This window comes from Puntigrus tetrazona, chromosome 11 (genome assembly GCF_018831695.1).
Source record: "Puntigrus tetrazona isolate hp1 chromosome 11, ASM1883169v1, whole genome shotgun sequence".
NCBI lineage: Eukaryota > Metazoa > Chordata > Actinopteri > Cypriniformes > Cyprinidae > Puntigrus > Puntigrus tetrazona.
In genome coordinates this window covers 13,401,386-13,425,408 of record NC_056709.1, presented here as the reverse complement: position 1 = coordinate 13,425,408, position 24,023 = coordinate 13,401,386, and the positions used below count along the sequence as shown (strand labels likewise).

Below are 24,023 nucleotides of genomic sequence, written 5' to 3'. Positions count from 1 at the left end.
TCATAGTATCAAGCCGAGTTAACAAAACATCAACACTCCTGTCTAATAACAACAGTTCTGTATAATCCATATCTAAATCTGTCATTCTGTGGTTAATCGTATTTGTTCTTTTACTTTTTTTTGGAGTAACTGCAGTCTCTGAAGAGCTCATCTGTCCGTCCATATGGCCTCAGTCTCTTCCACCTGCTGCAGTGGGATGTCCTGTTAACCCACACACACACACACACACACACACACACAGCCTTTCGGTTTGAGCATTGTTGGACCCTGTTGACCGACTGCAATACACATTGATGCAATGCATCTATATAACAAATGACGTATATTTATTGAAGAGTAAGTTATGGTCTGTTTATTTATTTAGATGTAGAATCACTGACTTAACGAGAGCATATTTATTATTTTTTAAGGTGCCAAAAGATCTCATATGTATTATATTCGATATATAACATGTTTAATAAACTGTATCAGCTTTAAAACCAACCCAACCCTGTGTGATTTATTATACGGTCACTCTTTCACTTTTGATTGCATTACTGTTTGATTAAAAACCGCTGATGAAACATTCAGCGTAAAGATAGTGCTTTACATACATTTTCCTGTTTCGTCTGTTCGTATCACTTGATTGGTTCGTATCGAGCGGATTCTGTGTAGCTATGTTTTGACACATGAATGAGTTTCACTCGTCGAATCAACGTTATTAATTGCACAGATGTGCAAAAAAGAACATCGGTTAGTGTCGTTTATGCCAAATCCGTCAACAGTAACCCGAGCATTACAGACAAATGCAGCTTGACTAGTCAAAAAAAAGATTTCGTTCGTTTGATTTTCGTTCAACTGGAAGGTCTCTGGATCGTGCATGTTTCATACGAGGTTCCGTATCAGGAAAAATGAAAAGATACTGTAAGTTGAGAAACGTCTCTTGAGGACAACATATTACCCATAATCCCCCCCGAGTGAATGGCCTTGACACACATGCATTACTGTCAGCAGCTCTGCGAGTACTTGACCCGGTCCTGACTGAGAGAGAAACTGCTGTTTTAGTTAAAACGCTACGCATTTACAATTTTACAAATGACATGCATTTACAGTACATTGCAAAATTTTAATTACAAAGTTGCGGGGTCATTCTGGAAACTCTACCTTTTGTGACTGGCAAGTGCATAATTAACAGAATGCCGTCTTTTTTTCAAACGAACTGCCTCCAATAACATTTTAGCAAGTGTTCAGTGCGGTTTTTGGTCATAAGTTTGATTTTTAAAGGGATGTTTTATTTCCTTACCTTCAGGTTGTCCCAAACCTCAAGTTTTTTTCTTTCTTTCTTCTGTTTAGGTCCTCAACGACTTCTACAGAATTTTTTACGGTACTCAATGGAGACCAACAACCGTTTCCGTTCTTTAAGGTGTTCAGCAGAAGAAAGAAACTGATACAGCTTTGCAACAACTTGAGAATGAGTTAATGAAGACGGAATTTTAATTTTGGGTGAACTATCCCTTTAAAATGCGCATTTTTTGCTTATTTGTGATTTTGAGTGCAAGGCTTCCTGAAGCTCTCAAAGTTTTACCGTATAAACCTCACGGAAGCTGATCTTTAAACAGCTTTTATCCTCGTTTCATTTGGAATTAGGTTGTAACTTGAGGTGTTTCCTCGTTTAGTAAAAGCACTTTCTTTATCTCACACAAGTTTTACAGAACAGTGTGAGGTAAAGGCATCTAGGATCCTGGTGAAATGATTTGGAATATCCCCAATCGATCAACGACTGGTTAGCATTTTGGATAAAAACCATACAAATCAATATCTGAGAAATTTGATTATTGTTACTACTATTAATCGCTCAATTCATAAAGCTTAATAAAAAGTGACTTTTAAACAGATTCATTATTGCTTTCGTTGCAAAATAAATTTAAGTAAGCTTACAAAACACTTTCCAGCGTTTCTTTTGCCAAAACGTAAACGTATATTTGTATCTTGTGTTTTATTAGATCAACAACATCCCTCTTTGAGTTCAAATCTTAAGGAGTATATGATTCTATCCTATGTTTTATTAGATCAACACACATCCACACACATATACATATATATATATATAATGTATATATATACATATATACACATTCCTTTTATATATATATATATATGATAGGAGTACTACACACTATATATACACATATATATACATACATATACACACACACATATACATATATACACTATATGTTGAACTTAATGTTATATTGTTATATAATGTCGATATTAAATGTTTTGGTAGATTTAATATGGTTTTGCATGTAATGATGTAACGCGAACCACTTTTAAAATCATAATTGAATCATAAATCATAAACATTTAGCTTTAATTTAAATGTAAATTTATTGATTCCTAATGTTAGTGAACGTTTACGTCTGAGAAAATATATCTCTTTTATAAATTAGCCTACTAAAACGGTTTTCTTCCATAGTTCGCTTCAGGCACAGCAGTGTACCATTTCCCCACAGATTCCTCAAAAGGCACTCGCCATTTACCTTCAAAGCCCGTAAGAGCCTTTTCGAGACACATTTATGACTTTTCTATTTTTATATCGCTTATCTAACCGCAGGATTAGATTTCTTCCTTCCCCTTAAGGAGTCTAACGCGGTGGAACCCGTAATCTATGATAGAAAATTAAACAATCCAGGCTTGCTTTCCAAACTAATCGAAGTGGCCTGCATCCAGTGGCGCCCGGGCCGTGTGTGCGAGCGCCTCTGCTGTCCCCTGACAGAGAAAGCCACGACGATAGGTGGGCCTGTTTCATCACCATCGTGTACGAGAACCGTCCTGGCGATCACACTAAGCAAATACAGCTCTGCTCTGAGCAATCGATCGCTGCAATTCGGACGGTAAACCACTTTGACCGCGAGGCGTTCACGTTATCTCCTCAACACAAACATCATCCATCACTGCCGGGCCTTTCTGTTTGCCTTGACTCTGTTCTATCATTATACAACGTCTGAATCTCGCTGGCCATCCGAGCGGGTCACTCGGGTGAAGCCAGACAGACTAAACACGTCGTGAGTCATGATTTCCGGTGAAGGAGCCGGTCTCCATTACCTGAAATCAAGGCTTGGTGCTCGCTTTCGCGGTGCATGAGAACGTCTCGGTTCAGAAGCGCTCTTATGAGCTCAGAACGTCTGATTTTGTTTTAAGAGGACTTCAGCGTGACAATTATGTAACGCTACTTGGAATGGTGTCGCTTTCTCTTTCAGAGAGGAGAAGTAGCCCGGACGTGCGATGTGCCTACACGAGGAAAAACGCATTCAAGTATTACACTGTGCTGCGTTACTTTGCATTTTCTCGAAAAACTTTCTCTTGCAAAAGTTACACTGAGAAACTTAGCATCTTCTCGCAGCTGCGTTTTCTTCATAAACTTTTGTAAAAGCGGCATTTTCACATAAACCTTTACATAAAGGTATTGCATTACCCTGAGCAACTTTGCATTTAGCACTGAAATAGGCTACGGTATAGTTTTCCGTCCCCGTTTCAATTACAAATCTTTTGCAAAAACATTAAAACATAGGTTTTCCTTTCATTTTGTTTCGGCACCATTGCCATGTCCCTATAAGTCCTGTTAGATATTACATTACAATGCTTTTGCTTTGACAAAAGTCCTTATTTGCTGTCAAAGAACTGGTGATGGAAATAACCTATACTTGGAGGTTAGACTATATTTGAGTGCTTTTACAAGCAAATAGCAAAATTTTCAAAAAATTTTCAATAGCATGTCCACAGCTTTGTGCATTAATTCATAACGTCACCTTTTTTTCTTTTTTATGAAATGAATGTACTTTATTTTAGTTATATGTATCATATTTATTGAATTATTATAATATTACGTTACGTTGACCTGAAACGAAATTTCCAACAAACTTTTGCCAATTTCGATGGCTTTGGAGCACTCAGGTTTGGTGTCTTTTTAAAGAAGCCAGGTTATTGCTGAAGAAAGCGTAAATGGTAACAGTGTCTAGAAGATCCTTAAGTATAATGCACAAAAAAAAAAAAAAACATTTTTAAATTTTATATGAAATACATATTTTCCAAGGGTTGTCTTACTCTAAATCGATATTGAAAACAAAGCCATTACTCTAAACAAGCTGTATTCCAAACATGATGTCTCTGAACCAGCCCGTTCTCGTGATATTAATACGTGCCTGTATTACGTGAATATGATACGCATCTAACGCGTAGCATAAAGACGCCAGAGTCCATTTTGCTTATCTTTTATTTGGCGCACTATTTTAATGCACATCGAGGATTTTGATTGGATGCGATACCCAACTTTAGAAGAATTATTTAAACCATGGTGGAAAAACAAGTCAAATCTGTCTTTAACATTAAGACGCTCGTTAACAGAAATCACAATTTCAATTAAATCACAAGTTTAGATAAAGCTTGTACAATTTTTTCCCCCCAATTAGACTCTAAAAACTAAAACTGATTTATGAGGAGGCCAAAAAGAAATGTGAATCAAGGATGAAATGATAGCTCGATGAGTGCAGAACGATTTCAAACCGCTTTTCTGAACTTTAACCAAACGAGAGCCACGTCTCGTTAAACAAAGAGCTGAGGAAAAATGGCGGGATTACGGGGATTTGTTTAAATTAGAGATTCGTTAAAATTACAGCGGAATACACTCCATTTGTACGATTCAGTAGAGAACGGCGCACGTTCTAAGAATCCAAAAAGAATAAATAGAACGTTGTGAAAATTGAACGGATTCCACCGGTTGCACCACATGCATGCTAATGGAGAGGGTAATTATCATCATCGCTGTCGGTGATTCATCCAGGGAACATTTTCTGCGGTTGACCGCATTTGTTTTGAAAGGGAACGGCGAGGAGACCCACAATCAGTGCTGAGAGATGCTGCACACGGACTCATTACACTCAGCGAGTATGATTATGTCCGTGTACACAAACCATCTGTACCCATAAACATTTGGACAGAAGCAAAAATCTGGAGGCTTCGCCATATTATTGCGTCTGAGAGAACGAAAAAAATAAGGCGCTAAAAATTGTGAAGTCACGCTTTCGGGGAACAAAATGGCGGCGCATTGGGTTTCTGTAGGACGTTTAAGACTACAAGCGAAGTAAACACGATGAAACCAATTATTACGTTTACAAAAACTGCCCTATATTTTACTCACCATTGAAGCATCGTAGGTGTAGAGACTTTCTTCTTTCAGACGAATCCAGTCGGAGTTACGTTAAAAACTGTCCGGACTCCTCCAAACGGGATAAAACGGGTGGTAGCTGTAGTCAGTTCGGAAGACGGGAAATGTAGTTTTTAAAGGCGACAGCGTTACCTTAATTTAGCAAAGGTAAACCAGCCTCATATTGCCTTATATCGACATTTTGGGCCTCTTAATTCATTTAGTTTTCTCTCCTCGCTTGTCACTAATCACCTAACACCGACCTTACCCGCCATTTTTATTTCCATGGACAAGTATTTGTAATAGCTTTGAACATAAAATAATATTTCGAGATCTTAAATGCATCTCAAGTAAATGTATTCAAGGATACAACTCTTTGGAAACATTTTAGCAACGTATACCTCGACTTTCCTCTCAGATTTAGGATCTTTTAAAGGCCTTGTTTTGAGGAAGAGGGAGGGTTAGGAATACTGTTTTAAGGCTCGCGGAAACCCTGCTAACGTCAGTAGCACACGAAATAGACATGGGGTTTTGCCATATATTGTATATTTATGAAGAGTTAGCTTTTCTTCACTTAGAACTCTGCTGTTTATTGCCCTAAAGCTGCTAACAGGAGACGCTTTTCTTTCTTCTGAAGGGTTTCTGGGAAAGTGTTCGTCACGTTTCATCTGAAATGCCGCATGCATTCATGGCCTCACGCATGCAAGGCCGTTCTAAGCTGATAGCAGACCTCACAGCCCACCAAAGCTGACACATCACACCCTCACTGTGCAAATAAACTCGACTGATGCCGTCCAGAATGAGTGAGGAGTTCAAGAGCTGTGGAAAATTGCAGAAACGCCCCAGTGGGGAAGCACAAAGATGAACGCAGTTTGGGATAATTCCTCTTTGTTTACTTTCTGCGAGTAGTTGACATGTCAGTCACTTCTTTGTTATATCACATCCAGTCCAATGACTGCATATAGGGTGGAGAATTTAGTAAGGATGCTATGATACGTCCTACCGAGATCTACTAAATTGGTCCTAGCAATAATTTTGATTAAACAATTGAACCAAAGCAAAACCTACACCTTGTTTACATGCAAATGATGCAGTCTAATTAAACATGCACTAATTTGCATGCATTTCCAGGACAAAAATCAGAACATCGGACAAAGTCGGCTTTATTATTTATTTTGTTGACATATCAAAGCCATTTTGGATTTCTCTTTTATCATGCTAGAAATCAGACATCGACCTGCAAACAAAAAAAAAATGCATTTATTTAGGATTGCAATAAATGAAAATAAAAATCTTCAGATAGATAGGAATCACACCGTTAAGACTAATGTATGCAAGTACTGCTTTTGATTTGTTACTCAGTGCAGGAGAAAAAAAAGGTGCAAGATCTACAGATGCGAATAATTTTGCACTGAACCCAGAATGTGTTTCTCATATTATTTTAATTATTATTCCACTCGCTGCTTCTTAAGCCTTCATGACAGAACAGAACCGATCTTTTGTTTTAGTTCCCCATTAAGTGCTTCAAATTTATTGTAATCAAGGAGTTAAACAAAACGAACAGATGTAACGCGTTACCTCAAAGTCGACGTGAAACGGGAATTACGACCGTCTTTTCACGCATCAGAGCGAGGCTGATTATTTGGACTGAATCGAAAAACTGGTTGGATTGAATTGATTGGATTGTAGAAAGTGTTTCGTGCACTTGTTTCGTGTCCCCGTGAGAGGGATGCAAACGTCTGGCAACCCAGCAAAATGAATGTTTTTGCTTCATTGTGGTTTAAAATGTTTAAATTCAAGAGTACGCGATTAAAATATGCACTGTCCCTATAAATATTTGGACAATTATACCACTCATAAAGTCTGAATTACTTTGCATCGTATAAATATCAAACCAAGTGGCATGTATTTTAAAATATGGATACAAAACATGCACAATAGATCAAAATGTATATTTAGTGGAATATGTTCATGCACTGAAAACTATTTGGCGTAGAAATACAAAGAGAAATGGCATAAAATGGCCCATTTAATGAGATTTTGAAGAAAAAAGATTGTAAAATATTAATCAATACTCTATGATAGAACACCGGTTTGAACTTATATGGGGAACTGCTTCACATATCCATGGAAAACAACTGCAATGTATAATATTTTGCAAATATTATATGCTTTGATAATCAGTTTTGTAAAAGCGTGTCCAGAATTGTAAAAATATTTAGATCCACCAAATCAGCAGTAATGTAAAAAAATGAGATCTCCACACATGTAGAAAACGGCAGGGTGTTTAAAAAGTTTAAAGCCCTTTCGTTTAACCCGTAGTTTGTCAAAATAGAAGAATGCAGTCAATATCTGTTGTTATTCCGCTGGCTATTTGTGTTAGCCAACAAAGCCAACTGTCAAATAGACTCTTGCCTTTCTTAACCATGTAGTTACAGCATGAATGAAGCTATAATTAGTTTACAGAAATGCTTCCAAACATCCATTAGCTAAAATAACTCGCTCAAAATGGCTTTGACCTTTCAACCATTAAAACGTGAGAGAATGGAAGAAAACGGTGGGTTGGAAGTTGCCTTCACAGACCGCAATGTGACCTCCGCCTACTCCTACTGATATTCACTCGTTACCAAACGGAAATTATAGACTGTAATCTAATATCCAATGACCGATTTAATCACACGGCTCTTTAAAATGCTCGACTTTAATTATTAAATTGATATGTTGTTATTCGCGCGCTTTAATGCGCCTCAGATCACTCTAGAAACTTAATTGGCGCCAAAACTTTACTAAGCGAAAATGACTTATGATTTAGCGGTTGACGGCTAAAACTAGTTTTGGTTATTGGCAGATGGGCTTCGGGGTGAAATAAAATGGTGGTTTAAGGAGTACGTGCGCACCCCTGGATACAGATAGGATGCATGAAATAAAACGATGCTAAAGAGAGTATGCCCTACTAAATAAACACTGCATTTTATTTTAATTTATTTTACCTGTGGATCAAGGAGTCGATCTCTGAAAGCCCAATCTGACGTTGGTGTATTTTTATTGGCTCCAGTCCTTTGCATGTAAACTTTTAAACTATTTACTGCCTTAAAGTGAGTTTTGTCTGCGAATGACGTAACATTGACATTTCCTGCAAAATCGGACCCACCTCCATATATATGTATTTAAAATGTATTACAGTCATTTTTTTAACCAATGCATATTTTTATATATTTTATGCAGCATGTTTCAGTTCAAAAAAATACCTTTATTACATGCCCAGTACCTTTGCCTACTTAATTATTTAATTTTTTTAAATTAATCTTATACGATTATACTTCAAGAAACCGATAGCCTAATAACAATTCAAATGTTACATTCAACATTATTAATATTAAATTTATTGATGCAATTTAAAAAAAGTATTCTTTTTCGGTTCCTGGTATAAATGCAGTTTAAAAACGCATATTAAATTTCTCCTGTCCTTTAAGCGATCTGCTTTATATACGTTTACACATATAAGATACGTACAAGACGGAGATAAACACATGCACAACACAACCTAGAGCACCCACTCGATAATCATAATCATATTCTCCCACTATGTATTATGATGTCCTACGAATATAAAATTAAAACAAATATATTTTTAAAAATGAGTTTGTTTAACCTTCTTTCAGAAAATATTTTATTGTAGTATAGTATATTTTAATATAATATTTTGTCCAGTTTTCATGACCCTACTATGATATGTTACCGATAGCTTTACAATAAAACAGCAAAAACAGTTTAGAACAAAATATTGACAGCTGAGGGACAATCGTACACAGCGTACATAGTGCGGACGAATGAAGAAGAGACTTTATGAAACGACAGTCAAAGGCGGGATTTAGAAGCAGCATCAGATCTCGTAATCTAGAATCAGCAGATGTGTATTAGTTGGAATGAGTCTGAATAATTTTTAAATTGCAAACATGAACACAATAAACTGTAAAAAAAAAAAAAAAAAAAAAAAAAAAAAAGACGCTAGATGAATAGTGAATGAAAATGAAAAGCATTGGAGGAAAAAATGAAATTACAATATTAATTGCATATTCCAGGGTTTTATAACTCAGTAGATAACAGAATATATATATATATATATATATATATATATATATATATATATATATATATATATATATATATATATATATATATATACACATTTGACCACCATTACATGTTTCAACATCACGGTTAACAAAAAAAACGTAATTATTCCAGTGAAATCAACAGTCCAGAAGCAGCCTAGCCCTTCTAAATGATCTCTAAACGCTTCCACCAGAGCAAAATTGTACATTAAAACCACAAGATCAGTGCAGTCGAGCTGGCCTGGACCAGAAATAGCACCGGCGCGTTCACAGTCTATCTGAGGTCTACACAAATCAACCCGGAAAAAAAAAAAAAAAAAAAAAAAAAAAAAGAGCGCGTCCTAAAGTACATCTGCTGCAACACACTGAATGTAAACAGTTACAGACATTTACAGCAATCACTCGCACTTTTGTAAACCCTTAGCTCTGCTAGTGCTTTCATATTGACGGGAAACATCTAACTCTATGGAAACACATTCATCCTGAAGCAAATCAACAGAATGTTCCGGTAAAAGGAAAGCAAATATGAACACAAAACGTCTATTAAGTGCTATAGTTGACATAAAACCTCTGCAAACAGGACAAAAAAAAAGTATTTTTTAGGCTCACTAAATTTGCGACGGAGTCTAATTTAGTATATTGACCGACACATCTCGTTTTAATTATAACAGTATTTGGTTTATAATAAAAAAACATCCTACTATAAAATGACTAAATGTAACCTGTCACTTCATCACTTCCTAGCGTCTCTTTCACATGGTCGGTCTCAGAAACAGTCAATGGACCGCACACCGTCGTCTATTTCCACCTTCTATGAACGCGCTACACTCGAGTACCTGTCACTGGCAGTGTATTGAGGATATTCAGCAGCAGAGTGGGAAAAGCCCTTCTTCAACTCACGTTGTGTGTGTGTGTGTGTGTGTGTGTGTGTGTGTGTGAGAGTCACAGGTCGGCAGTACTGCGTCTCGTGAGCGACGTCCGGCCCGCGTTGGATGACAAACTTCGGTTCAAGCGGGTTTCGTTTCTTTGAGAAACGACAAAAAGGCAAATCTCACACAAACAAATTAAATCTGCTAGGTTACGTTTCACGATAAAATCAAAAGGATTATTACAATTATCGTTTTCAATTGAATTGCATTTCAACAATTTGTGATTATATATCAATATAAATAATTACACGCAATAATTTAATGAGAAACGGTCTTCAGGTTTTGCTTCTTAAAAACTATAATACAGCAAAGCTCACCAAAAATGTCACATTTCACCCCAAAATCTAATTTATTAAGCAAAATAATTAACTATCGACCAAATTAATTATTTTTAAAATTTTTGTAATGTAATTAAAGTCTGCTGATATGTTTTGTATTGTGGTATCATTTTGATAACAGTTTGATAAATTAGACGGTTATTACATACAAGTGGATTAAAAACATCCTGTCTGGTCACAACGGCTCTTTAATTGAAATTAAATTCAAGCAGAACCACATAAATTCTAGTAGGAGTCGCTCAATTCTTTTTGCATTACAATAATGATATTTAATAGTGAAGCATGCTGGAAATTAAGTTTAATTAAAATAATAGCTCAATGCAAACCACCTTAAAGGAACAGTTCGCGCAAAACATTAAAAATGACCAAGAAATTTGACCGTTTGTAGAAATAAAGCATCCTATCACTTGCTCAACAACGGATGCTCTGCAGCGAATGGGTGCCGTCAGAACGAGAGTCAGATAAAAACATCAGACTTGTGAAGCAAAAAAAACTGAATGTTAGTGAGATACAAATCGATCATTCGGTGCATTTTAAACTTGTCACTTCTATCTAAAATACGATTTAATAATTCACACGGCTTCCTTTGTTCAGTTCTGCTTTGGACCGCGTTTACATTTAAACAGTGCGTACTTTAAACACAGTGCTTTTTAATTAGAGAAAGCAACCGAAATGAGGTTAACAACATCTTAAAAAACAACCTTTCACAAGAAGTTAACTGATGGACTGGAGTGGTGTGGATCACTTGTAGATTATTGTGATTATTCAGCTGTTCGGACTCTAATTCTGACGGCACCCATTCACCGGCGAACAAGCGATGCAGCGCCACATCTCTCCGAATCTGTTCCCGTGAAGCAAAGCAAGCGCGTTCCGGGCGGCCTGAGGGTGAGGACGTTTTCAGCTAAGTCTAATTTTCGGTTGAAGCATTCCTTTAAATGATCATATTTTAGTGTGAAATACAACCCTGGCAGATTGTGTGAGATCCCCCCCCCTCCGCCGGGCCACTTCTACGGCTGCGCAATCACTAAACCAAACCTTTAGTCTCTTTTTTTTAAACAAAGTTTGTTAAATAAGAAATACAGAGCACAGAATCTTCCACTAATCCAACGACAAATGTCTCAATAAACAAAATATATAGGTGAAAAACACTGTATATAGTATTACTTTAGTAACAGACGATACGGACCATAATTAATATCCTCGACGAGACATTTTGCTATAAAACCTTTGATCCTAAACTATGTACAGTGCTAAGTCGCTTTACAGGACATATTCATAAAAATATACTGTGTGAAAAGGTGCTATTGCATTGAAACTGGAGAATAATTTACAGTAAGTATTTGTACTGTACAGTGGTTCCTTTTGTTTGCTAGCTGAGGTCAACCTCACTGCAATGATATGTAAAAGCTGGAACATTTCACCCCAAAAATAAAAACTCTCTGTCACCGTTTTACGCATCCGAACCCAGAATGCTCAAAAATATCTTTGAGATGCTCTACAAACACTCTACTCGTTCACAGGCGAAATTTTCCTTTAAATAAAGAGACTAAACCAACGCGGTATAATATGAATAATATAATAAATGAGGTCCACTCAAAGCTGCAGTATGAAAGCTTGCGATTCTGAAATGTTTATAAAAATTGATAAAAGAGAGGCGGCGTGGACGGGTCTCTTTTGATGTTGTACTGTTCTACAGCACCAGGACTAAATTAAAACGCCGCTTACGCATCCCAGGATTCATCTGAAGTCGTTCTGAGATCTAAAGTTAGAAAGCGACGGACTGAGCAGAACTGCGATGGTTTCCGTGAACTCTGTGTGCACTGGATGGAGTAATTCAATCTCACGTTCAGAATGGAAAAAATCGGTTTACTAAAACACTAATAGCCTCTCGTTTTCATCAATATGATGACATTAAGGGTGTTACGTGTCCAGGCCTGAAGATGAGCTTTTTTTTTTGCTGTTAAAATGCAATAAATAAAACCGTCTGAACACGCGACTACAGTTCACCTGAAGGAGTTTGGAGAAAAAAACACCTGCATAGTACTTGAGCGGATCAAAGGGCTGCAGTGAGGCATTGTGGGATAGATACCAGCAGCAGGCTCAGCACTGTGCGTCACCTGTGGATGGGCACGCACCTGCCTCTGGATTACCTGGGAAAAAAAAAAAAAGAAGAAGAAAAGAGAAAGGTTTAAATGAGAAACGCACAGATAATAACAAACACACAAAAAAAGAAATTAATATGAAAATGGCTTGCGGAAAGCAAGGAAAAACAATGCTAAATGCAAATGATATAAACATATATACACACATACATATATACATACATATATACACACACACACACACACACAATTGTTGGTACCCTATTGGTCAATGAAATAAAAAAGTCACAATGGTCACAGAAATAACTGTTATCTGACAAAAGTAATAATAAATAAAAATTCTATAAATGTTAACCAATGAAAGTCAGACATTGTTTTTCAACCATGCTTCAACAGAATTATTTTTAAAAAATAAACTCACTGTAAACAGGCATGGACTAAAATATGGTACCCCTAGAAAACACTGAAAATAATGTGACCAAAGACATGTTAATTCAAAGGTGCATGTCCACTAATTAGCATCACAGGTGTCTACTAATATATAATCAGCCATTAATATATATATATGGCTCAGGTAATCACTGTGTAGTTTGGTGATATGGTGTGTACCACATATATATATATATACCAGATAAGCAAACATATACAAACAGTTGTCATCAATAGATCAGAAAGAAAATTATAGACAAAGCATGTTAAAGGTAAAGGCTATAAGACCATCTCAAGCAACTAGATGTTCCTGTGACTACAGTTGCACATATTATTCAGAAGTTTAAGATCCATGGGACTGCAGCCAACCTCCTGACGTGGCCGTGAGAAGGAAAATTGATGACAAATCTAAGAGACGGATAATCCGAATGGTAACAAAAGAGCCTAGAAAGACTTCTAAAGAGATTCAAGGTGAACTTCATGCTCAAGGAACATCAGTGTCAGATCGCACCATCCGTCGCGTTGTTTGAGCCAAAGTGGACTACATGGGAGAGCGACCAAGGAGGACACCATTGTTGAAAACAGAATCATAAAAAGCAAGACTGGAATATGCCAAACTACAACTGACAAGCCACAAAGCTTCTGGGAGAATGGGTGGACAGATGAGACAAAAATCCAAGTTTTTGCCAAGGCACATCAGCTGTATGTTCACAGACCAGAAAAAATGAAGCATATCAAGAAAAGAACACTGTCCCTACGTGAAACATGGAGGTTATTCTGAGATGTTCTGGGGCTTTATCCACTGCATCTGGCACAGGGTGTCTTGAATCTGTGCAGGGTACAATGAAATCTCAAGACTATCAGGAATTCCAGAGAGAAATGTACTAGCCAGTGTCAGAAAGCTTGGTCTCAGTCGCAGGTCATGGGTCTTTGCAACAGGACAATGACCCAAAACACACCGCTAAAAACACCCAAGAATGGCTAAGATAAAAAAATTGACTATTGTAAAGTGGCCTATCTATGAGCCCTGACCTCAATGATCATTGAGCATCTTTGGAAGGAGCTGAAACATGCAGTCTGGAAAAGCACCCTTCAAACCGGACACAACTGGAGCAGTTTGCTCATGAGGTGTGGGCCAAAATACCTGCTGAGAGGTGCAGAAGTCTCATTGACAGTTACATGAAGCGTTTGATTGCAGTGATTGCCTGAAAAAGGTTGCGCAACAAAATATTAAGTTAGGGTACCATCATTTTTGTCAGGTCTGTTTAATTTTTAAGTTTATTTTTTTAATAATTCTGTTGAAGCATGGTTGAAAAACAATGTCTGACTTTCATTGGTTAACATTTATAGAATTTTATTTATTATTGTTTTGTCAGATTAAAGTTATTTCTGTGACCATTGTGAGTTTTTCTTTCATTGACCAAAGGGTACCAACAATTTTGTCCACGCCTGTATACACACACACACACACACACACACAGGGGATATATATATAAAAGGAGAGATTAAAAAATTATCAACTAATATATACACATCCTAGGGAGACTAATATGTATATATATATATATATATATATATATATATATATATATATATATATATATATATATATATATACACACATACATATACATATATACATACACACATACATATATATATATATATATATATATATGATTTAAAATCACATTTTTGTTTTGTAGGACAAATGTGCTGGATCTGTGAATCATGAACCAAATCAGTTAGAGAAGTGTCATATAAAACAGTTCCCGATTACATCATGATAGGAGATATTACCTGGAGCAGGCCTGGCTGCTGCGGGGGGCGTCTGTGGACTGTCGGATCAGATGTGTCGCTGGTCTCAGCTGATGACCGGCTGCTCGTCAGACTCCTGTCCGCTGATGCTCCACAGCGCCAGGACACACGATGGTGCAGGGCTGCGTGTCGAGCTGCGCCGTGAACTCCTAGAGCTGACTCTGAGAGATGAGACCTACACCAGTAAACACAACACAGCTATTTATGGCATTTATTGGTTTAAAACTTTATTTAGCCAGTAAACTAAACTATAATCTCTTGGCCGAGACGGGCATGCAGTTACACATAAACCAAATATAATGATTCTCGCATTCTCACAGATATGAGGGAAGACTTTGACGCCCTGCTCCTCCGTGTCCATGGCTGTTATTCTGAGACTCTTTCACTGGCTTTATCCACTTGCATCTGAGGCCAAAGCTTGGTGTTGAGGATCACTCGAAGACTTCCCTGAGTCCGCATGACTGCAAGCCCAAGACAAATCAGTAATAAAAAGAACACTACAGATGTTTCTTTCTAAATACATTTAGCCATGCTCTTTCAAAATGGGTGACTGAAAAATGAAGATTATATATTTTTATATATATATATATATATATATATATATATATATATCTGATCAGTATTTTTTGAAACTGCTAAATTGAGCACTGAAGGTAGATGAAACAGAAGTAATAGCACCCCCTTGTGTTGGTTACAAAACCTGCAAGCCTTGTCTACATAATGAAAATGTGCTGTTTTTAATGAATCTTGTATAAATATTGCATGAAGCAAGCGAGCGGTATATTTTAGCTATTTTAGCAACATTTAAGTGGCCAAAATTAATTTTTAAGAAATATATATTTTATTCGAGTAAAGATTATGGCCCCTTTAAAAATGTTTATAAAAGCGATCATAATGTTACAAATGATTCAAAATTCTAATTGTTTTCATCGTATAAGTATATTCAAACAACAAAACAGTAACATTAAAAAGTAATATTGCACAATATTACCACTTCTATTGTGGTTTTGATCAAATAAATGCAGCCCTGGAAAGCATAAGAAACTTCTTTCAGAAACATTAATAGCAGGGTATATTATACAACTTCAGAAGATGTGAAACTTATATAGACAACTTATATGTTGACATTTTTTGCTACTATTTTGATCCGACAGCATGCATGAGATCTTTTTTTGTAAATCGGAATTACATTACGATTAAATGACCATAATGTGCAGAAATGATTGCATTACCCAGTCTGGACTGTAAGGTGCCGTCATCAGCGGACGCCATGTCATTGAGCGGAGCACTCCACATCTCTCTCCACCCCCGACTGAGACGTCATCTCAAACACAAACAGCTTGCACTGCATCTGAAAACACAGGAAAGCGGGTCATCGCCTCGTGTGTTTCTCTGAAGCAGGTCTGTACGGATCAGATGTGTGAGCTGGTCTCACCTGCAGAACATTGCTCTCAGACTCTTCTCCCGTCCTGACCTCCACTCGCTCTAATAAACACTTCTGTGGTTTGTGTGCTTCGTGTCGCGCGCCGCAGCACTCCTCCAGGGACTCTTTTCGTGTTGTCACCTACAGCGCAATTAAAACATAAGCTTCAATTATTTAGTGCAGCCGATTAAGATAAAACTGTAAAATAAAGGTAAAAAAGTATGTGTGTGTGTGTATATATATATATATATATATATATATATATATATATATATATATATATTTTTTTTATATATATATATATATATATATATATATATATATATATATATATATATATATGAATTATATTTTTTATTATATTTTTAATTTTATTATATTAATAAATACACTAGAATTCATTAAATTAATAAAAAAGGGACAGTTACAAAAGTTCCATTTCAAATAAATGATTTGATCTTTATTTTGATCTTTATTTTAAATCAAAGAAAAATGCTTTAAGATATATATCCCGTCACAATATATATATATATATAAAAATCACAAAAATATGAAGCAAAACAACTTCAGCGACATAAAATAGTTTATATTTTAAAATACATTCAAACAGAAAACAGCATTTTTAAAATTGTACTAATATTTCACAATAATACTGTTTTTAGAATGTTTTGAATGGCACGTCTATTGCAAATCTTTAAAAAAATTATGTTTTGTTTTTTTAAATCATTACAACATTAATTAGTTAAGATACTGTTCCATGAAGCTATTTCGTAAGTATCATACTGTAAACATATGAAAACCTTTTTTTGATTTTTGATTTGTAATATGCATTGCTACGAATCTTTATTTCTAGATTTCCTCAGTATTTAAGATTTTTTTTATTTTTTTGCACCCTCAAAATCCAGATTTTTTAACTAGTTGTACCTCCCAATCCTAACAAACCACTAGATGATGTGTACATTTCAATTGGAAAAGAAAATTAACCCTTTTGACTGGTTTTGTGGTCCGGGGTCACATATATGCATGTTTTAGTCAATGTGTTAGTCAATGCCGCTTTTGTTTTGCTTGTGTAAGAAAAAAAACACCCAAAAAACACATACTCTTCTCCACGGTTTGATCATGCGAGGAGGAAATCTGGCCGAACAGGCCCATCTCTGACTGAGGCTCTTTGCTGCCCCCTGGAGGTTCAGTGCTGAATTTTGGCATTGCCTATAAGCATGCAATACATAAACATGTCAAGAACTGTGATCTATGATAACTTGACCATGCCAAATGATGACAAACACATCAAGGTTTAGAAAGGTACTTGCTGTTTTACCAAGACGCGATCCAACATGTTCTGCCCAAAGACAAACTTCACGCTGTTGGCATTGCTGCTGTCAGGTTTTTGCGCACTATGGGAAACAATAACGACGCCAAGAAAAGTTACAAGTTTCTGCCTGAAAAAAAATGCTTTTTGAAATGAACATGAACGTTTCAGCTGCAGTACCTAGAAGTGATATACTGCAAAAAGTAATTTGTTTCCTCTGAATCGCCACTTTTGGAGGAGACGCCGCTGTTTTCCACCTGCAGCGAATATAATTATACTTTCAATCAACACAAAGGCAAAACACCAACCCAGAAACAAAACGATTTTTACTAAACTAAACTTCACAAAGAATTATTAGGAATTATGGGCTGGGTGATACGGGAAAATTCATTTTAAATAAATGTTATAAAAATTATAAAATAAAAATTACTCTATAAATGCATTTAAAATACAGGATAACAAATCAAATTAAAAATCATCAAGACATCTTCTTCCTAATTGCAGTTTATTGAAATAATACAATAAAAAGTGATTTATTTATTGATCTAATTGAACCGTCGTTTATTTGACCAAAACAGGAATATTGTGAAATATTATTTCTAATTATTCTAATTATAATATATATATAATTATATATATATATAATTATTTATATATATATATATATAAATTATTTATTATATAATTATAATATTATAATTATTATAATAATTTAAAACAACTTATTAACTAAAACAATTAACTGAAAAGAACTTGTGGAAACAGTGATAGAGAAGTTTTTCAAAATTCCTTGTATAATGAAATAATTTTAAAGTGACTTAAGTGCATTTATCTTCTCAAAGACTTACTGACCTCAAATATTAACATGACGGGTATTTATTTTCATCTAACGCATGAGATCATTTTTATATTGCCAGCGAAAGAACTATCCTGTGAATATTCAACGATAACCCAGCCCTAATAGGAATGAGCTAACCGAACCTTTGCTCTGTCCCCTCATATTCTGCCCAAACACAAAACTGCTCTCAATCGGGCGCCTTCAGTTTTTCCGCTTTGTGGCCAAAAGTGCTGTTGCTCCTTATCTTAAAAAGAAATAACAAAAGATCGTTTAGGTTTAAAAATAGTGACCAGGTTACTCATATCTTGTTCTCTTTGCTACAGTTATGTGTCAGCGCCTCAACTAGAAACACGGGTCAGCCAAATAAGACATTCAGAACAAGATGACAAAGCACTTTCTGGAAGCCACAGCCATGTAAACTAAAACGAGACTTGTCTGGCCTTTGGACCACAGCCCATGCTGCGTTCAAACACGCTAACATTTGTCAAATATGAAAAAAACACAGAGCACAAACATCACAGTGGTCTTGAGAAACATGTTCACACTTAAGCTACTCTTCAAAATTGACGTGACTCTCTTTGTTATATAACAAAATAACGAACAAAGTGGCATTTGATCGAAAAGCATTGCACAAGTACCCATCTTAAACAAAATAATACAAAAAGCACGCAGCGATTGCCTCCCAAAGTGCACTTAAAGGGACAGTACACCCAAAAATAAAAATTCTATCATCTTCTTTTAATCGCCTAAATTGTTTCAAACCTATAAAAGTTTCTTTCTTCTGCTGAAAATACAGTATTTTGAAGATAGTGCTTAACCAAACGGGTGATTTGCATAGTAAATTCCTTCTACTGAACATACAAGAAGATAAGAGAAAGAAATATGAACTTGAGCACGAGTACAAGATAACGATTTGGGTGAACTATCCCTTTAAGAGATTTTTGTAGATAACATGGCTAGAACATGGCTTGCTGTCAGTCACGACTTACCATCGATTTACACATCATCATCATCATCATCATCATCATCATCATCATCACGAGTGCAAGCAGCAGAAGCCTCGGAGTGACGTTCACATTCGACTCCTCCGTCGGAGAGGTTCTTTGCTCCGTTTGAACGCTGTTGCTCGTGTCTGGTGAAACAACAGACTACGGCTTTTAGTTCTGGTTCTCCTTCAGCTGATCTATTTCACGTACAATCGAGTTTTTTAGTACAGGTTCATTCGCTTCTGCATCACAACGCATGCGTACACTTTCCCAAGCATAAACAACCACAGATTATGTTCATGCGCACGCTTTTCCCTGAAAGTAAACAAGGCTGATTATGTCAGATTCATTAAAGCACGCATATGTGGTATGATACTCTCAAAAACGGTAAATGATGTTATTTGCGTTTTCTTTGAGCCACTGATGTCACACGGACTGGTTTAGCGATGTTTTTGGTGATGTGTTTTCAGACAGCTCTCAAAAAGATCTAAATTCGTGCTCCAAACGGGTCTCTGCTGTTAACTGTGACCATTAATGTTACAATAATGTGCAAGTAATTGTGTTCCCAGTACTCACGGTTCTGAGGGGGGGATCGAGTCGGAGGGGGCTGCAGCACTGGAGGTCGCAGGATGCTGCGCTGGGCTTCTTTGGGTTTCGGGCTGGGGACACCTGAAACGAAAAGCAAAAACATCTTTCAGGCCCTCTGAGGGTCTCCGGCGCGGAAAGTTCAAATGGTGACCCTCTGTGAGATCACGCAAATAAACAATCTTATGAAAGCTCCGCAACTGGGTATTAATCAACAGACGGTTCAAAACAGCAGATGTTTGACCACTGACTCACCAGCGCTCGGAGCCTGGCCATGGATCAGAGTCGGGGGTTTCAGGCGAAACCCCACAGTTTTCTCTTCTGGGAAAAGAAAAAAAGAGAAAGCAATAGTAGTCAACATGAAACCTAAACTTACATTACTTACTTTTCTAATGCTCTATATTAGGTCTGTGATAACTCGCCCTACTTCTGAAAACAGCTTTCATTATGAATTTTGACATATTCAGCCAAATCCCAACGGAGAGACTCCACTTTTGATTTTCTCGAACTGATCATTTAACTCATAATATTCACGTCACAAAACTTACATTGTGTGGTACATGTTTGAAGCGCATAAAGAGTCTCACCAGGTTCTGAGTCAGAGTTTTCGTTTGGTGACTGGCAGAAATTGGATGGCATGAAAACATTATTCTTAGAAACTGTAAAAAGGAAAAGCAAGTGTGTCAAGAAACTGGGCCACCCAGAAGAAGTGGTATGAAAGCTGTAGCTGTTCACCAGGTGAATTACCGGAATGAGTTGGTGGAAATTGCGTAAACGAAGACGTTCTTCCTCTTTTGGCTGCAGGGCTGTAATTTCCATCTGCCGTATCAGAGTCTGTGCAGAAACAGACAGAAAAAGTCCAAAGTGAGGCGAGTTAAAGTTTTTTACATTTGCATACAGAGAGAGAGAGAGGGAGAGAGAGACAGAGAGAGAGAGAGAGAGAGAGAGAGAGAGAGAGAGAGAGAGAGACAGAGAGACAGAGACAGAGAGACAGAGAGAGAGAGACAGAGAGAGAGAGAGAGAGAGAGAGAGAGAGAGAGAGACAGAGAGAGAGAGAGAGAGAGACAGAGAGAGAGAGAGAGAGAGAGAGAGAGAGAGAGAGAGAGAGAGAGAGAGAGAGAGAGAGAGAGAGAGAGAGAGAGAGAGAGAGAGAGAGAGAGAGAGAGAGAGAGAGAGAGAGAGAGAGAGAGAGAGAGAGAGAGAGAGAGAGAGAGAGAGAGAGAGAGAGAGAGAGAGACAGAGAGAGAAGAGAGAGAGACAGAGAGAGAGAGACAGAGACAAAGAGAGAGAGAAAGAGAGAGAGACAGAGAGAGAGAGACAGAGAGAGAGAGAGAGAGAGAGAGAGAGAGAGAGAGAGAGAGAGACAGAGAGAAGAGAGAGAGAGACAGAGAGAGAGAGAGAGAGAGAGAGAGAGAGAGAGAGAGAGAGAGAGAGAGAGAGAGAGAGAGAGAGAGAGAGAGAGAGAGAGAGAGAGAGAGAGAGAGAGAGAGAGAGAGAGAGAGAGAGAGAGAGAGAGAGAGAGAGAGAGAGAGACAGAGAGACAGAGAGAGAGAGAGAGAGAGAGAGAGAGAGAGAGAGAGAGAGAGAGAGAGAAAGAGAGACAGAGAGAGAGAGAGAGAGAGAGAGAGAGAGAGAGAGAGAGAGAGAGAGAGAGAGAGAGACAGAATTTACATATGACACACAAAAACTGTTAAACATTTCAAAGTTTAACGAATTCAAAGAATTTTTAACCAAAATTCAAAAAGAAACAATCCGTTACATATTTCAAAAAGAAAATGAAGCATATTTATAAGATTTCTAGGATCTGGCACAAGCACTTCTTAAATTTTAGTAACTAATTAGATTTTTTTGCAAGTAATTACTTTGAATTTATTCAATCATCAAACAATTTTTAACGGGCTTAATTTTTGCAATTATTAAAAACAAAAGCAATCAAATAACTCTTTTTCTTTAAAACAAGTGATACTTTTTATTCTGATACGTCCCAAGCGTTTGCTTGTGAAATTGATCCTCAGTTGACCGCGAAAAGACGGAGCTCACCTTCTCCATCCTCCGTGCTGGATCCTTCTGCTGACCTCTGAGGACAGAAGCAGTGTTTTAGAGCCAGGACTGGAGTCACGCAGTAAGGAGTGAAGCGCTGCTCTTACCCTTTGTGCTTTAGCTTTCTGAAACACAAACACCGGAGGAGCAACAGCAGGTTTCTCTCAAGAGTTGAAAAACAAGATGAGGTTGTCATTGAGTGAACAGAAACATGCTACAGCACCATCTCTGGAAAATAAATCCAAGACGGCGGGTGAAGCGTGAGAAATGCATCTGATTATATAGACATTAGAACTCAAACATACGTCCAAATGATAAGTATAATTAAAATAGACTATAATAATTAAAACAAACTATTTTAACCAATAGTGTGATTTGTGTATATCATGTGAGAAGGATTAATTAAACTGTGGAATAAATAATATTTTTTGAACTGCAGCCCAGTAAAAAGGCTCTTATATGTCCAATTATTTGGAAATAAAATTAACAATATAAATCGAAGCTATTTTTTGTTTTACAATGTTTTTCTGCTTGCACTTTTAGAACAGGTGCATCTTTTTCTTTGCTAATTTAATATATATTTAATTTAATACGAAATAATAGAAATAAATAAACAGAACAATTTATTTATTTATATTACGGTTTAAAAAAATATAATGCAATGAAATGCGGTAAAATCAAGAAATTATAGTTATTGTTATGTTTACTTTATTAAATTAAATACATATTTCATAGCAAAAAACGCATGAACCACAAGCTGAATCATTTTTATCATTATTAAAAACTTTTAGTATAATTCTAAAAACATCCCTTTGTTGATCATTCAGTGGACTTCATACGGAAATACAGAAACACTTCCTTGTGTCTATTTTTATGTCGCCACGAGGAAGCCTGGGCTTACAGAGAAGTGCGGCTGTCTATAATCTCACATCGCTAGTCTAACTCGGATCATTTAATATCTACTGATGACTGTCTCAATAATATCACTCCGTTCGCCGACGCTACTCACCGTTCTCATCCGCCATGCTGCCGTCTTATCCTCCGCAGGACGAAGTCAAGATCTTCCGTTTTCAAACATCAGAGAGAAAGCACTAAACGAAACACGGTGGCAGAAGCACAAGAAATTTGTTAAATCAAAAAAAAGACGTGACAAGACGTAGCCAAAGCGCGCACACAAACAGACATAAAGCACCGCATTAAAGGAACAGCTCTGCAACAGTTCTAAAACGGAATATTCTTATTTACCCAACGACCTCACGTTCATTGAATCAGTCTGCGAGATCAACTCACTGATTCAATGCTCCCTCCGCAGCAGAGTACAGCTCACTGGAGGAAAGACTTTCAGTTAATGACTTCTTATAATTGTTTGTGTCTACCTTAAAGTTGTATGGTATATGTTCGTGGTCATTTTATGATAAAGGGGGAAAAGGACTCAATGCATATATATATATATATATATATATATATATATTTATATATATATATATATATATATATATATATATATATATATATTTATTTATATTTATTTATTTATTTATTTTATTTATTTTTTATTTTATTTTAAATAAACATACAAATATCTAAATACTACAGCAACAATATATAATAATTTTTTATTAACTGAAAAAACTACTATCGACTTTTAAATTTAACTTTTTGTAACTTAAAATAATATACACATAACATACTGCGCTATATTATCATGAAATTAATACGATCTTAACAAGTTAGTTAGCACAAGTCTTGTATTTTATTTCGGAACTAACCGTGATTTTAACTCTGATCCGAGCTTAAACACTTCAATCAAAGCATTATTTGTGAATAATTGTGGCATGTTTCTAAACTGCAAACCCTAACATATTAAAATAACTAATAAGTTGACTCTCAACTCTAAACGATTGCAGAATGTGACACGTCCAGCCT

The 24,023-nt window shown here is 36.5% G+C and overlaps 1 protein-coding gene and 1 long non-coding RNA gene across 2 annotated transcripts; both read right to left on the bottom strand.

The window, feature by feature from the left end:
* Positions 1–11,527: 11,527 nt before the first annotated feature.
* LOC122354466 lies at positions 11,528–14,929 on the bottom strand. The gene is made up of 2 exons (XR_006252111.1): positions 14,899–14,929; positions 11,528–12,717 (listed from the first exon to the last, which is right to left on the bottom strand). It is a non-coding gene; the product is annotated as an uncharacterized LOC122354466 (long non-coding RNA).
* A 353-nt stretch (positions 14,930–15,282) lies between these two features.
* Positions 15,283–23,122, bottom strand: ranbp3a (RAN binding protein 3a). The gene is given in 15 exon segments (XM_043251639.1): positions 15,283–15,377; positions 16,149–16,198; positions 16,200–16,267; positions 16,352–16,464; positions 17,425–17,548; positions 17,658–17,733; positions 17,829–17,905; positions 18,625–18,699; positions 19,489–19,618; positions 20,045–20,141; positions 20,313–20,378; positions 20,645–20,716; positions 20,805–20,891; positions 22,098–22,199; positions 23,107–23,122. Coding segments are annotated over 15 exon segments (1,248 nt in total).
* Between the last annotated feature and the right edge of the window lie 901 nt (positions 23,123–24,023).